Source organism: Colius striatus, chromosome Z, assembly GCF_028858725.1.
Source record: "Colius striatus isolate bColStr4 chromosome Z, bColStr4.1.hap1, whole genome shotgun sequence".
NCBI lineage: Eukaryota > Metazoa > Chordata > Aves > Coliiformes > Coliidae > Colius > Colius striatus.
Genome location: NC_084790.1, coordinates 53781100 through 53796980, shown reverse-complemented (window position 1 = coordinate 53796980; position 15881 = coordinate 53781100). Strand labels below are relative to the sequence as shown.

General features: G+C 35.6%; 1 protein-coding gene across 18 annotated transcripts in view; it reads right to left on the bottom strand.

Annotated features, from left to right (window-relative positions):
* JAK2 (Janus kinase 2) overlaps positions 1-15881 on the bottom strand; it is a 95172-nt gene that overhangs the window by 37279 nt on the left and 42012 nt on the right. For 9 of the 18 annotated variants that reach the window (XM_062017519.1, XM_062017515.1, XM_062017517.1 and 6 more), the window contains 2 exons: positions 11342-11486; positions 6067-6317 (listed from right to left, as the gene is read on the bottom strand). The exons of 1 other annotated variant lie outside the window; for it this stretch is intronic. In XM_062017519.1, the coding sequence (XP_061873503.1) occupies positions 6067-6271 (205 nt within the window). In that variant the 5' untranslated portion in view covers positions 6272-6317; positions 11342-11486. The remainder of the gene's footprint in view (positions 1-6066; positions 6318-11341; positions 11487-15881) is intronic. 8 more of the 18 variants (XM_062017530.1, XM_062017527.1, XM_062017524.1 and 5 more) reach the window with 1 other exon arrangement.

The following is a 15881-nucleotide window of genomic DNA, read 5'->3' as shown; positions in this document are numbered from 1 at the left end:
ACTAACCATGCTATCAAATCAACCAAAGATTAACTAGGAGAGGAGACTGTAACTCAGACACAAAAAATCAGAATTGTTCTCCACTTTGCTTTTCCAGCAAGGGCTATTAAATAGTTTTTCTGGACTACTGTAAAGACAAAAACATGACTATCTCAAGTATTTTATTTAGTAAGTAAGGCCTACAGACACACTAGGCTATAAAGTAACAACAAGAAAGGTTGCAACACAGCAGAAATTCATTCCTCAAATGTCTAAATCAAGCACAAAAAAAGAATTATTTGCATAGTGGTTTATTCCTTTCCTTATTATCATTTTGGAGCTTTATATCCAAACAAGTCACACTATTTCATCTACTGTGAACCAGCTAAGGAAATACAATTTTTATATATTTCCTTATTTGTTGACATTAGCTACCCTTCCACCTATACAGTACATTTTCTATTCAGTCCCTCTGTAAAGAAAAAAAAAAACCAAAACACAACAGAAAACTGCAAATCATAAAAGGCCATGACATCACTATGAAGTGTAGTAGCCATATGTAGTCTACAGTTGAAACAGTGTTAATTCAAGCATATAAATAAGTCACTGGATAAATACAGATAAGAGCAATTAGCTGCATGGAGCAGATGATTAAAAAGGATTTTAAAATCTCCAGCTTTCAAAGTCCAATACAACCATTAGTCAATTCTCATACACATCTGTCAAATAAAGTATCTAAAATGACACCTTGCATATACCGGCTAGAGAGTTGCTTAGCTTTTCTTCTTAACAATAATAGCTTACCCTCATCTTTCATGTAAAGTGGAGGCTTACTGAACAATAACAACACATTTAATATCATTTAAATATTAATAAAGCATTTTATGAACACTTAAAGCAAAGCACGTTTCCTTTCTCAGCTTAACAGAGCTGCTCAGAGTTCTGACTAATTCATTTCTCACATTGCAGGGGTCTGTGGCTTTGTGTTTTCAAAATAAAACCTCCAAAATCCCTAAGGGGCAGTTATAACCAATAACTATGAGCCATGAGAATTACGGAAAATCAGCACATTAAGGAAAATCTGCTTAAAACCTTCCAGATACTAACAAGGAATAGCCTCTGAACCATAAAAGCAAAGAGGTACTAGAGATCATCACTGTCATCACATTATGCAACACAGTTGCTCCCTTGAAAATGTTTAATTACCTCCAGACACTGTCAGCACGAATTCACATTAAATGTTTGGAAACATTTTTAATTTGGTAGAATTATAAATTCTCCGTTTATCTTACAGCTTTCTGAGAGGCATCAGCAGTTTTCAAAGAAAGTACCATGGAACTTCCCATCTGATTTGCAAACAGATTACCAAGAATTAATCAGTTCCTAGGGGGAGTTTCAGTATATTAGCATTAAAAAAACCCAAATAAACACAGAAGCCAACAAATTCAAGGTATTTGTTAATTGTTAGCTGCCTGTAACTCAGCAACTGAGTCAGGATTATCAAACTGGTTCCCTCTTGGGATTCTAGTTCCACTTAAAAGTTACAGTTTCAGAGTTTAACGATTGTAACAGAAGGGAAAGAGGGAAATCAGACCAAATGCTTGTCAGAAAGCAGATCAAGTTATATACTGAAATTTAGGGTTCATATACACCAGGCAAGCCATGGCAGAAATGCTAGATGCTAAAGAAAACTATGCTCTACGTTTGGATTTGTCAAAACATTTTTCAGTGTGTTATTTAATTGCTACAGTTACATTTAAATAAAGCCACTAGCTCTGCTTGCTGATAATTTACTAAGATATTCAAGAACATGGCACAAATTTATTTTGCTAACACCAAGGTAATGTCTTGCTTATATTTGTAAGTGTTTTAAATGTGATTTACAAACATACTTAACTGGTGTGAAATAAGAATACCTTCACCTTGTTACTTTTAATTCAGTAGCAATTTGGATTACACATACAAATTATGCCTGTATTTTTTTACTCATTCAGCTGATGGAATAAATCCATTATTACTACCAATATTCAAATGCCTTTGACTGCTTGATAGTTTAATCAAATGACTGTAAACACATTAAAAACAGTCTAGAAGAGAAATTTCATTTAGGGTTATTTGAAAGAGTGGAGAAAACAAAAGGTTTAAGATTACGACTTGGGAAAACAAGTCTCTCATACTGAATTTAGAAGACATATATAACACAATGATTCTGTGTTCTCTAGAACCATTTTTCTGGTATACATCATTTCCACTATTTTTCTAATATCACTTTTTCTGTTAGGCTGAGAGCAGAGACTCCCCTTGCTTTTGCCGTGACAATTTCTTACATGGCAATTAACATACCAGCTAACATGCAAGAGCTGAACACAAAACTGACTAATCAATTTGAAATTATTTCAAGACACTTCATTTACTCTTGCACTTCTGATTAGAAAATGTGCTATTCAGTTTAATGTTCAGACAGTTTTCAGACATGTGAAAATATAGATCTACTGAAAGTTCTGTATTTATTGTTTATTGTATTTTTTTAATGGAACATTGTTTTTAAAGAAAAGACTTTGCTTCTGCACGCATGCCTCAAACTGGCAAGGAGCTACAGAATAAAATTTAGACAAATATTGATATAGCTAATACATGCCATATGCAACAGATCTAAAGACAAGTCAGCACAGACTGGAAAACTTTCAATTGTTTGAACTGTGTAAATGTTTTATAACAAGACTGACTCCAAGACTGCTGATGTTTGCCTAAAACCAGTACTGCTTGCCACCAATAACAGCCATACTATGATGGAACCAGCTTTGTTATCTAGAGACCTAACAACTGCTCAGATCACACAGAAAGTTCATTAACAATTACCAAGTTTGTTATATTTTAGATGCACCTACTACCAGAACCATTCTTCTCTTTCTGAAGTATTCTGTTTCATAGCTACCTCCCAACATAAACATATGTGTTACCAACATAAACACCATTTGACTGTATGAAGTTTGCAGACCTAAGTGTTCTTGAATACAGCTACAAAACTGCCTAGAAAAAACAGAAAATAATAAGAAGCAGTACCTAATGATTTAAGCAGTAAAACTGTTATGAAAGAGAACAAAAACCTGTATCCATTTCAGTCTTTCCCACCAATTTATAAAAAGATGAGGTTATAAATTCCTTGGAGAAAAAGATTGTATAATACTGACACAGTAGCTGCCAAGTAGAAACTAATATTCAAAGGACTTTGTCTGTCTCAGCTCTACAAGAATAAAGGCTCAACATGATAGAACATTTTATTAATACAAACAAATGTAAATCACTAGCAACATATTTGAGGAACTCTGGTGAAGAATACTGGAACAATGGAAAAAATATAAAATCAACTTGATAAGGAGTACTATTGATACAAAATTACTTTTTAAACAATAAACTATAAAAGGATACATCTAGGTCTTGGGTACTTGCCATACCAGCATAAGAGAAACTGGTACCTCACAAAGCTAGAAGCCTTGAGGATGATTGGTAAGGCATATTTAAGCAACAGAGTATGAAACCTTCAGATGGTGTCACATGAAATACGACTAATTCAACTTTTGAATTAGCAGGAATTGAATTTTGTATGTTTGTGCTGTGAGAATATCACACATGGCCCGGGCTGCACACTTCCTGGGAAACAGGATAGTGCAGAACATAGGTAAAAATGAAAACAACTATGATTTGAAGCTAAGGAAATCAATCCATTTCAGTTTTAGCAACAGAAGATCTAAAGATAATTTTATTATGGCACACAAATATCTCCCTAGGGCTGGTGATGGTCAAAGAAGAATTTAATAAAAAAACAACATGAAAAAACTGATTCAAAGAAAATTCAAACCAGAGAAAAAGGAAGAAAAATGCAGAGAGGCCGGTAATAACAGTAGAAACAGCTAATTAGACTACCATGGAAGTTACTATTCCAGAGAATCCAGACTACGTTGGGAGATTTTTTTGGAAGGCGAACGATATCTAACTGATTTATTAGAAGAGTAATTAGAAGAGTGTTCAGATGACTTGTTATTCCCCTATCACAAAAAAAGAAAACCAAACAAAAAAAAAAGAAAAAAAAAGTGAGATGGCAAGAAAATGAAGCAAGGCACCTGATGTCACGGTTGATAATACAGTATATTCTTTCAAAGACTGCATTGTTTTGAACATACTGAATTTGATGGATACAATCTCTAATTGGTTTAACATTCTGGCAAGTTGGTCAATGAATATCTAAGTTAAACAAGAAGCATTTTGTCCCACAACCACCCAGTAAAACTGTCATCTGTTTCACTTCGTTGGCACTATCCTTCAGTGACTATAACAGTATTTATTTCCATTAAAAAATACTTAACTATCACCTAACATAAGGATTCAATACCACTTTGACACTCAGAAAGTGAAAAACACACACATACACTCCCCAGCCTTATACACCTTTAGATGCTGTACCGGAGGGTCTGAACTACACTAAAAAATACTACCAGAGGCAAAAATAAAGCCCCTAAACACATGGCCACTAATGGTAAGAAATCTATCACTATTACAGAAATGATTGTGGGTATATTTTCTAAAGTGGTGAGACAATACTTTTTTTTAATTGTAATTTTCTTTCTTGCTTTTTTTTTTTTTTTTTCTTCTAGAGGAAAGAGACAGAGAACCTCAGGGACACAGTGGAGGCTATCTAGAAGATCTTGTTTTGAGCCACCATCAAAAACACTCTCAGGTCCTACAAAGTCATTACAGCATCAGAATCTCACACATTTAAAACTTGAAAACGCTACTTCCTAGTGGTCTTCCAGAATAAATCCTGGACCGTGCTTCTGATAAATTCGTTGTACGTGGTTACCGGCCTAAAGCTCTCATATGACATGAAGAGCAACTCTACAAACTCCAATCTTAGATTCTGCACACCTAAAGAGCCCCAAAAAACAAAGGAGCTGAAACTCAAAAGAATCTTTGTGAAGCTAGCATATACAAGCAAATTACCAACTTGCAGCATGCATGCAGTTAGTACAAGACATTCAACAGCAGAGAAAAAACCGACAGATCCCTCTCAAAAAGAAAGTCATTAAAAACATAATTAAAAACAATATAGTAATAAAAAAATTACAAAAGTATAAGATAAAAAACATACTGAGTCAGCGCTTTGTGTTTGTAACCCACTGAAAAAGAAATACCTTGAACTACTAAGCCTTTCCTTTAAATCCATTTAAATTCATTTGCACATGAAATATGGCACTTAAAGCTAAAAGACAAATCCAGCCTTACACTACTGACAGCCCAAGGGAAGGTATGAAGATACTCTGTGAATGTGTGTGTGCACAAATGTGTGTAGGGAACAAAAAGACAGTCACTTTAATATTTGAAGTTTATTGTAATGAATTTTTATATTCACAAATTTAATGTACTTTTGCAATGAATAACACATGACACAAAATGCATCTTTGAACTATTTTACTACAGGTCTCAGCACCTCTTCACATAAACTCCAGGTAAATTTAACAATTCAAAGGCATTCTTAGAGATAAATGTTTTCTTTCTTTCTTTCAAATATACTACCCTGTCATTTATTATATTTCCTAAACAATTATGAGAAGTATTAGCTACAGATACAGAACAAGTAATTTTATTTAATAGAAGAGTTTGTGTCTGCAAAGTGATTAAGCATGTAGAATATACAACATACACAAAACTTCTAAGAATAATTTGTTTCTCAGGGTTGCATCAGAAAGTAATTCAAACTATTCCCAGCTCTTGCTGTGATTAAACTTTTCAAAGTGCATCTCAGGCCAGCAAAAGAATTCCAAGTAAAGGGTAGTATACTCTCAAATTATTTGGAAAAATATGGTAGTCACTCAATTATAATCTCAGTTCCACAACCATTCTGACAGGAATTCCTTAGCAGTAATTTACTAATTACTTCTGATACTGATTACTTCTGAAAGGACAATGAGATGAGTATTTCCATTCAAATGTCACCATTTTGATTAGCTCAGGGTTATTAAAAACTTTCTTGCTTTAAGTTATATTTGACTCCTTTGTTAGGAAAATTATATATGTTATATATGTACTTACCACAGGCTTTACAGGCAAGAGCACAAATCTCTTCTGCAACATATTCTCCAGCTGGAAACTGAAGGTAATCTCCTCCTGTCTTCCCAGGAGAATGATAAAGGTACACTCGAAGCAATGGGTCCATCTGCTTGGGTGCACTGGTATTCCCATGGATGTCACCATTCTGGTGGACAGTAGCAGTTGCTGTACCTTCCATATTTCTCATTGTAAGACAAGCCTTAGTTTGTTTTGGTTCTGTTCAGAGCATTTGCCTAAAAGAAATATAAAATTACTGACTGTGTTTTGTTTTTCTTGTAATACTCCTATTTAATGACAGTACCATTCTGAAACAGAAAAAAAACTGTTTACAGCTGAGGATAAGAGAATGGCTTAGAAGGTCTACTAGAAGCTGAGTTTCTATTTCATTTATTACATAGCCTTATTCTGAAAAATAAGGAGACATCATGACTGGAAAAACAAAGACATTGGGAACCCATCTAGAAGATTTATAATCTCTCACTGGATTTTAGAGAGGGTGTAATCACTTGTCCAATTGAAACATTCTAGCTAAATCCAAAAGCCAAAATAATCCCGTTGATGACTGTAGTGGGTCTGGGATGGTAGTGATTTTCCACAGCAGCTCTTGCAATGCTGTGCTTACTGTTGATATCAATATTATGACTACTGCTCACACAGCATCAGGGCTGTCCCTCCAGCATTCCTTCCCCCACCTTCACCAATAGCTGTGGGTGGGCACGATCTTGGGAGGGACTATGGCCAGGACAGCTGACCCAGGCTGACCAAGGAGATATTCCATACCATATGACGTCAGCTCAGTAATAGAAACTGGGGGAGAGGAGCAGGAAGGGGAGGCGAGATTCATTTCTGGCCTTCCCAAAGCAACCACTACGCGTACTGAAGCCCAGCTTCTCGGGAGGTGGCCGGACATCACTGCTGATGGGGAGTAGAGAGTAACAGCTTATCTTCTTTTGCTTTGCTTCCCGTGCGCGCGGCTTTGCTGCTTATTTATTAAACTGCTTTTATCTCAACCCATGAGACTCCCATCTTATTTTGTCCCCTTCCCTGGCTTGCTGAGGAGGTGGGGGATAAAGCGGTGTGGTGGGCACCTGGCATCCAGCCAGGCTCAAACTACCACAATGACATTTGTGCAACTCATTATATTCACAATTTAAATGCAAAGATTTCACTAAGAACTTGTAAGACAGAACAAGTAGTTGGGTCACGAACTGATAAACAGGAGGGTAAGAACAATACCTTTCAGCTGAGTTTTAGTCTTAAGCAGACACTTAAAATACGTGCTAAGGGAAGTGAGACTCGTAAGTAAGCAGACTTGTTTTATATCTATAAATGGGAGGACTTCCAAGACTGGCTCTCAGATTAATCATCTATTCATATGAAACTCAAGCTAAAAATTCTGATCAATGTAATCAATGTAATAAGCAACTAGGGACTCTATTTAACCACAAGTATACTTGAAAATGACAACAACCTTTTTTAAAAAAAAAATTGAAAAAATTGAGATTGACAGCATATTCCAACAGCCAGTTGAATAACGCCTTCGCTCTTCCACAACTCCATTGTAATTTTGATTAGTATACATCATGATTATGATACAAGTTTTGACCACAGTCTAGAAGGCTTGCTTTTATTAAAACTAATTCCAAGTAGCTACCACCTGGAATTCCACGTTTTGTATTTTGAAACTGTAAAATAGATCTAAACAAGACATCAGTTATAAAGATTTTATTTTTTACCATCATAAAACAGTCTGAGATTCAATAAGGTCTCCCCAGGGTTTTCTTTTCTCCAAAGCTGAACAATCTCAACTCTCTTTAAGCCATTCTTCATGGCAGAGGTGTTCCAGTATTCTGAAATTTTGTGGCCCTCCTCTGGACTCACTCCAACCATTCCACACCTTGAGCTCAATACTCCAGAACTGGATGCAGGGCTCAAGAAACTCAAGTAGAGTCTCACATATACAAAAGAGAGGGGAATCACATCCCTTGACCTGCTAGCCGTGCTTCATTTCATATGATACAACTGGATTGTTGGGCTGCACACAGACATTGAGAGCTTATGCCTCATTTCTTCATCTACTAATATCCCCAAGCTCTTTCCAGTGCTGCTCTCAATTCATTCATCCCCCAATCTGTATCAGTACTGGGGATTGTTCCAACCCACATGCACTTGGCTTTGTGGCACTTCACATTGGCCCACTCCTCAAGCCTGTCATGGTCCCTCTGGATGGCATCCCATTCCTCAAGCTCATCAGCTGCACTACTCAGCTTAAAGTCATCTGCAAACTTGCTGAGGGTGCACTCAATTCTGCTGTATATCATTGGTGAATATACAGAATAGTTTAAGATATTGAATTAAAATTGTTACTGTTTAACTTAAAATATGATTATTGTTTTGCATAGGCAGATGGATGTTACATTCTTGAAGTGCAATTTTCAATTGCTTTTGTTCATATTAAACTATGTTGCTTTACCGTAGAAGAGCTGTTTGGAACACAATTGTTTTTAAATTTTCTGCACCTAACTACAATTACTGAGGAAAGGATCAGTGTATGGCTATACATACAGGACAGAACTATGCTAGCATGATGGTAATTCTGGGATAAAGAAAAAAGACACCATCACCACGAGAAAAGTGCACTATTTAATTTCCCAAGTGACATAACACAGAGCCAGTCTATCACAGACATATAAATCTGAATTTTGTAGGTACAAGTGTGACTAACTATATGCCTTAGGTACTGATCTAGGGTGGGAATATGAATTCCCTATGCCTCATTCATGGAGCTAGCCACCTTTAAGTGAGATTTCTGATTTGAGCTGCAAAGGCAGCATACAGGTTAACAAGTAAGTGTTCAATTAGGGGGAAAAAAAGCACTTCATTTCACCCATCACGGATGAGTTTCTTTTCTGGAGACATATTTAAAAGATTTCTCACTACTTCTGTCAACAATATGTAAGATGCAATGTTTGTGATCTACCACTTGGTTATATAAAACTTTCACGCTTTAATCTCCAGAGCAAGCTGCCTTTAATAATCACAGTAATATAGCTAAAATGCTCTAAGGTTAACCCTCTGTTGAATAAAAACCTTCACCTGAACTGACAGATTCTTTCACCTTGGTCTCTTGGTATTATGTCTACTCAACATTGATTGGAAATATTGTTTCTAAAACTAACTGAAAACATGTCTAATTTCAAAAATGAACTAAACATACACACTTGTGCCTAGCTCTTCTTCATAACATTCATTTTTTTACAAAAAAATTATCATTCTCTCCACATTCTTATATAAAGAACTCAATAAACCAAGTGAGACTTGCTATCTGAGAATGTGAGATATCAAAATGTAGTAAAAAATTCAAAGTAAATACTATAACAAAATACCATACGCTGCTCTTTTGTTGGGCTAATTTCAAACTTTCCATGTGACAATGTGAAAAAATCTCAAAATCTCAAAAATTCATATAACTATGCCACCATTTCAACTTAAATAATTTTCAAGTTTCAACTTCGTCTTTTATGTCAAAGTGCTAATGAAACAAGTGAAAACAAGAACTAACCTTAAATCAATTTCTTCACTGAAAAATAGAACACACATTTTTTTGGCCTTTCTCCTACATATCCAAGTAAGTCAGCTCTATGGAAAGAACTTCACATGTGCAGTAATTGAAACACATGGTCACGTCTCACTGGTGGTGTGAAAGAGCATCATTAACAAAATTGCTTTCATCTGTATTTCTTAGCAGACAACTCTCCAATAGGAAAGTCTTGGTTTCCCCTTTCTTTGCTGTATCCAGAGACCATCGTATCAGTACAAGAGAAATATTAAACATGGAAAACATCTGGAGAGAGTCCAGTACAGGACCAACAAGATGATCAGGGGACTGAAGAATCTTTCTTATGAGGAAAGGCTGCAAGAACAGGGGCTGTTTAGATCAGAGAAGACTGCAGGGGGGGATCTCATTAATATTTACAAATATCTGAATGGTGGATATTGGGAAGTTGGGGCATCCCTTTTTTCTCTTGTATCCAGTGATAGGACAAGGGGTAATGGGAGGAAGCTGCAACACAGAAAGTTCCATTTAAACATAAGGAAAAACTATTTTACTGTGAGCTGCTTTAGTGTGGGTGTTAGACTAGATGATCTCTAAAGGTCCCTTCCAACCCCTACCATTCTATGACTCAATGACAAAAAATGTTGTTCATCTAGAATATATAAGATCTAGTCATCTAAATATAGAGACTAAATATACTGGGAGACATTAATGTGTCTGCAGAACATATTTGAGTATCATTTTCTGGGGTATACAGAATAGACTTGTTATCATACTGTAATTCAAAGGAATTTGTGTTGTAAAGAATGTAAATGTTTGTGTAAAGAATTTCTAAAGCTGTATAAAATATTTAATATACCCACAATGGGACATTTGTAGGTAAGTTACAGTACCATAGAGGTATTTGCTAACCAAAAGGATCCATATGTGTCCGAAAGTGGATGTCTTGCATAATCAAGACTCGGTGAAAGTGAAAAACGCCCTGTCCATTTCCCCACTTAAAAAGAATGTGTAACAAAATCTTCAAGGAATATAAACATCTTAACTTAGAGATCAAAACTACTAACTATAACAGATCTGATTCTGGTACTGATAAAAAGAGGATGTGAACCAACAGAATTACTTTAATGTTTTTAATCTGTATAATATTTCAAGTCCAAGCTTCTAAAAGATCTGATTAATAATTTCCCACACTGCTCCATCCACAAGTACCAGGATCTATAATGCAACATGTTTACATGCAATTCTCTGTTGCTGTCTTTACTTCCACTGCACCTAACTGAGGATTAATTTTACCAGCTAAATTAGACTGCACTAAATCATGTTGTTCTTTTAAAGTCAATTGGGAAGAAATCAATGAATAAACTGAGAACCACCACTCACACAAGTAATTTCATTAAAATATGGAAGACACACAAAATCCTTGTTATTTAGTAATACATGGCACTCACAGCTGCATTCAGAACTATATTTTTTTTCTTCTTATGGACAATTTGAATTACAGACTCTATCAGTTTTGTGAAATCTAAACTCTCTTCTTAAAAATAATCCTCCCTTGCCTTCAATTATTGTATTATTTTTCTTTTTTTTTTTTTTTTTTGGTGAGTTTCTAGAGAAACCTCCAAGGCTAGTATCTTAAGTCCTGTAATTTCAAATACAGCTTTGGAGATAAACACAGATAAATCCCCACCTGTCAATTACCTTTTATCATTTGAGAAATCTCTGTATGAAACAGGAGAGTGACAAAGCCCTCTAAATAAACACCTCACAAGTCACCCAGTTGCTGCTGGTATCCACTGGAGGTCAGAAAAAGCAGGCACACAAGCAGCAGTGAAACATAATGTAACTGCAATAAAACCACACAATATTAACAAAAATTAATGGCTGTGAACAATACATAATGCATCACTATTTAAGAATTCAAATCTGTATTTAGGTACAGATAGAGTGATCCACTCCTAACTTATTTCCCAACATTCCCATCTTCTTTGCCAAGAACTTAGCATTTAAAACACCTAAATTTAAAAATCTTTTTTAAAAACAAAATAAATAAAACCTAACCTCACATTTTTGGTAATGAGGTTGCTCCTCAGTTCTACCAAGAATTATAGAACTGTCTATAGAACAGACAACTTACTTGAAAAATAATTACCAATCTATTTTTTACATTTATCATGTTTTTTCTCTTGTGTGAGAAAATTTTTTTCTCTTCTGCTGTGAATACAGCATCAGTCTAAGAACTGTTGATGGCATTACGTGAAGAAAAGATAAATGAAAAAGGAAAAATATCTACAAAAAGAGATATGGTATAATCACTTCAGATAGTAACACTCACTTCAGATAGTAACACTCCTTTCAGCCAAAACAACTAATTCTATTTGGAAACTGGTATCAGACACTCACTTTAATTCATGTGGAAGTTAAGACCAAGTGCCTTGTAGCAGGAAGGACAAAGGAACACCCTCAGTTGCTCTCTTTAGACAACATTTCTGTGGTTGCAAGAACCACTTGAAAGTATTTAAGCACAACATAGGCCTCCTCAACCAGTGAAAAAAATGACAAATTCCCTCTTGTGACCTTCCGAATATATGGGCTCAACAAAGAAAAAAAAAAAAATCACACAAAAACTTAATAGAGGGGGGGGAAATTACAATGGAAGTTCAAAGGGGACAGGAATGCAGAATGGGAGAACTCTGCAAGTTTTATATTTGATGACTCTTCAGACAGAAATCTCCCGGGATAGGAGAGAAGGAAATCAACACAATTTCCTCAGCAATATGTACCGAGTCTACCAATACTCCAAGAAAAAGGAATCCATCTCAATGAGCTCTCCCCACATAAGTCAGACTGTTAAGGAAATGATTAGTATTTCTCCCCTTGCAATACAATACTGGCCTCAGAGAGAAGCAATTCTGCTTTGTTTGGTCAGATACATATTTTCAATACACCTCCAGGGATTATCCTTATAGCGCTGTCTAGCCAGCCAATTAAGGTAAGATCCAAAGCCAAGTTAATACAAGTTTTCCAGACCTGTATTAAAGTGCCAAGGAGGAGACAGAGAGGTTTTTTGGGGCAGAGTAGTCTATCATTGACCTACTGAGCATGCGTTCTGTGTACAATGATCTGACAGCACCAGCTTGAAAGGAAGCACAGAACCACCACCTGCTCATAGAGGTTTCAGATCTAGGGGCATTGCGAGTATTCTAAACTCTTCTCTATTTTAAAAGTACTGGTACATGCTGAGAACTGCCTTGCATTCATCTTTCTCTGTCGGGCTCTTGACTTGGAGTAAAAAATATTTACTTGATTGTAGTTAATTATGTAGTTTTTTTAGAAACTCCAGATCAATTGCACAACATCTTCAGCTACAGGAGACAGTTGACAATTAACTGATGGGACAAATCAGGTTAAGCTAAAAACTCAAGCCACTTCAACTCTCTGCCAAGCACAGCACACTGAAATAATGTTTTCAACATTTTGAATAAGCTCAGTGATGTTGTGGTTTGCATTTTAAATGCAAAATCCAGATAAAGCAGCCTAATATCAAGTCTATCCTTCTTCACATGACAAACAGAAAAACAAGTGCTTGCTTATGAAAGAGTAGCTCATAGCTCTGGACAAACTTAGGTGATTAAAACTCCAAGCTGACCAGGCTTACAAAGATTATAGCAACACAATACTTTCCCTTTGTTTTTTTCTTAGAGTCAACCAGTTGTTCTTTGGCACACCTTTACAGACATACCTATTTGTGGGATCTGCATCAAGACCTTACGAACTATTCAGTTTAAATACTTTCAAGCTGAGTAAGTCTCATCTGACACAACTTGTCCTTTTTGCAGCATAGTTACAAGGAATGTTACCTACACTCCTGACAGAACCAATCTGACTGTGCTGTATTGACAGTGACCTAGCTCCCCTTTTCCTCTTTCCCTCCAATTTGTTCAAGCCTACACCATCTTAACATTTTTGGCAGCTACAAAAATTTAAATGCCCAATTTCAAAATGACCTTAGAATCTAATGAAATTCAGTCAAAATAAATTAGTCCACCATCTCCAAGTTGCCACAATCTGCAGAATTTGTTACGCAGAGGAGGTTCTACAATCTGAAACAGACACTTCTCAGCAAGCCTTCAGAATTCCTATAAATGCAGTTAGTGTTTATTGTGCCTGTGTCACCGAGTACCTTGAATACTCAAATTTACTAGCAAGAGAGGAGAAAGAACAAAATAGCATTTTCTATTGAAGTAAGACCTCAAGGACTTAGGTTGTCACCCAACAACTCAACATGTTTATTGCCAGTAGACTATAACTTGTGTAAACTGAAGATTAAAAAAATGTGTACACATTCCATTTGCTTATACACACATCCTTCTTACAAGAAATCTGAGTAAACATTGTAAACATTAATCACAAAGCCTTCTCAAGTAATGGTAGGTAGGTGGTTAAGACTGCAGGTAAGAGACCAGAAAAGTCTCACAGAGCGCTAAGAGGTCTTACATTAGTGCGTAGTAATAGGAGAACAACATTAAGTTCTAAGGAATACTGTGTGTCTTGTTAAAAGATCACTAAAATATTTTTTTACCTCAAAAAACAAGATTAGACCAAGAACAGTGAATCAGTTTCCTACTTGTATATGTTTTGGCTAGTTTGTTTGGCTTACATTTAATATGTATATGCAGTATTTAATTACAGTCTTCATAGTTCATTTTGAAAATACAGACAAATGGAGTTCAACTAAACTTACCCATAACATGCACCCAGCAGGGCCTGTAATGCTATGAAAACTTTGAAAATATAACAATAGTATTCATATTCTGCACACAACATGCAGTATTCCTTGCATATCTGATCTGATTTGCTTGCATGCAGATTTGGTTTGGTGGCATTTTTTAAACACAAAAGCATACACAATTTAAATAACCACATCCATAAGCTACTTTAAAAAATATACTTTATTAACTGTCAAACACCAGTATATTCAGAAATACCACTGCTCCTTAATGGACCAACGGCAGATTCTGAGGTCTTTTTTTGGATAGAATGTATTACATCAGCTACTTCAGAAAAAATTTACAGCAACAGATCCACATCTTTCCACCATCTATTCACTAAAAAACATCCTTCTGACTAACTTTATTAAAGTGTTCAGCAATACTTTTAAAAATACTAAGCAATCTGGAAAAATCTGAGAACTTTTTCCATCACTTAAACAATAGATAAGAAGTTTACACATAAAGTCAATATATGCTTTCAATGCATCATCTGCATTAAGAAAACATTTATTGTATTTTCCCAGATAATATATTTCTGATTTTAAAAATAGTTTTCACAAAAATATAAGGTATTTTGTAGAGAAAGCATATATTCAGTTTCCATTGTCTTTTTCTACCATATTCTGCCTTTTGGGGGACCTAAAAGTTGCCCTGCCACAAGGTAACGCCACTGATATAAAAAAATTATTGCTCATACAATAAACTGCAAAAAGTTAAATAACTCCAAAGATATTTCTGTGGTTTATCAGCTATACATTAATATCACACAAGGATTTTAAATACATTAAAATTTGATTGAATATGGTAGCAAGCAGATACAGAAGGAAGATGATAGATTAACATGTCAATACACTAAAAAAAGTGGAGAAGCAAAGATAACATTTAATACAGTTTTCACTTGGCAAACCACTACGTGTATCAGCAATTCAGCAAGAGTCCATGAACTTTTGCACAAAGAAATAGTAATGATCCTGGTCTGAGCCACTTACACGACACACAACAACTAAGTGGACAGAAGCTATCAGTATGAGGATTTCAATATTAGGAACAAAAAAAGTAAACATTATTTCTAAGTTCTTTAAGAGTGAATGAAACCCTTGCTCTACCTTATCCCAGGAAAAAATATGCCTGGACATGCTGTTAAAAAAAGCAGAACGAACAATACATTTTAGAAGCCTCAGCATCACAGCAACCTGCCAAGTGGATGAGTTACCAGAAAAGCAATCAAATCAAACATCTGTCACAAGCAACAGCTCTGCTTAGTTTGCTTCAGAACTTTTGCAAAAGTCAGTCTGTGTCAAAAAAACATATCAATTTCACCATGCCGATAAATTTCAGTAAAAGGCTATTTCCTCAGAAAACATCCAAGAAATCTAAACGGTCGCCCAATTATTTTGGCAAAGATTATCTCCCAGGTCAATGGCATCTGAGGATCCTCAGTCCATTCAAAGCCACCATTAGCTGTACAG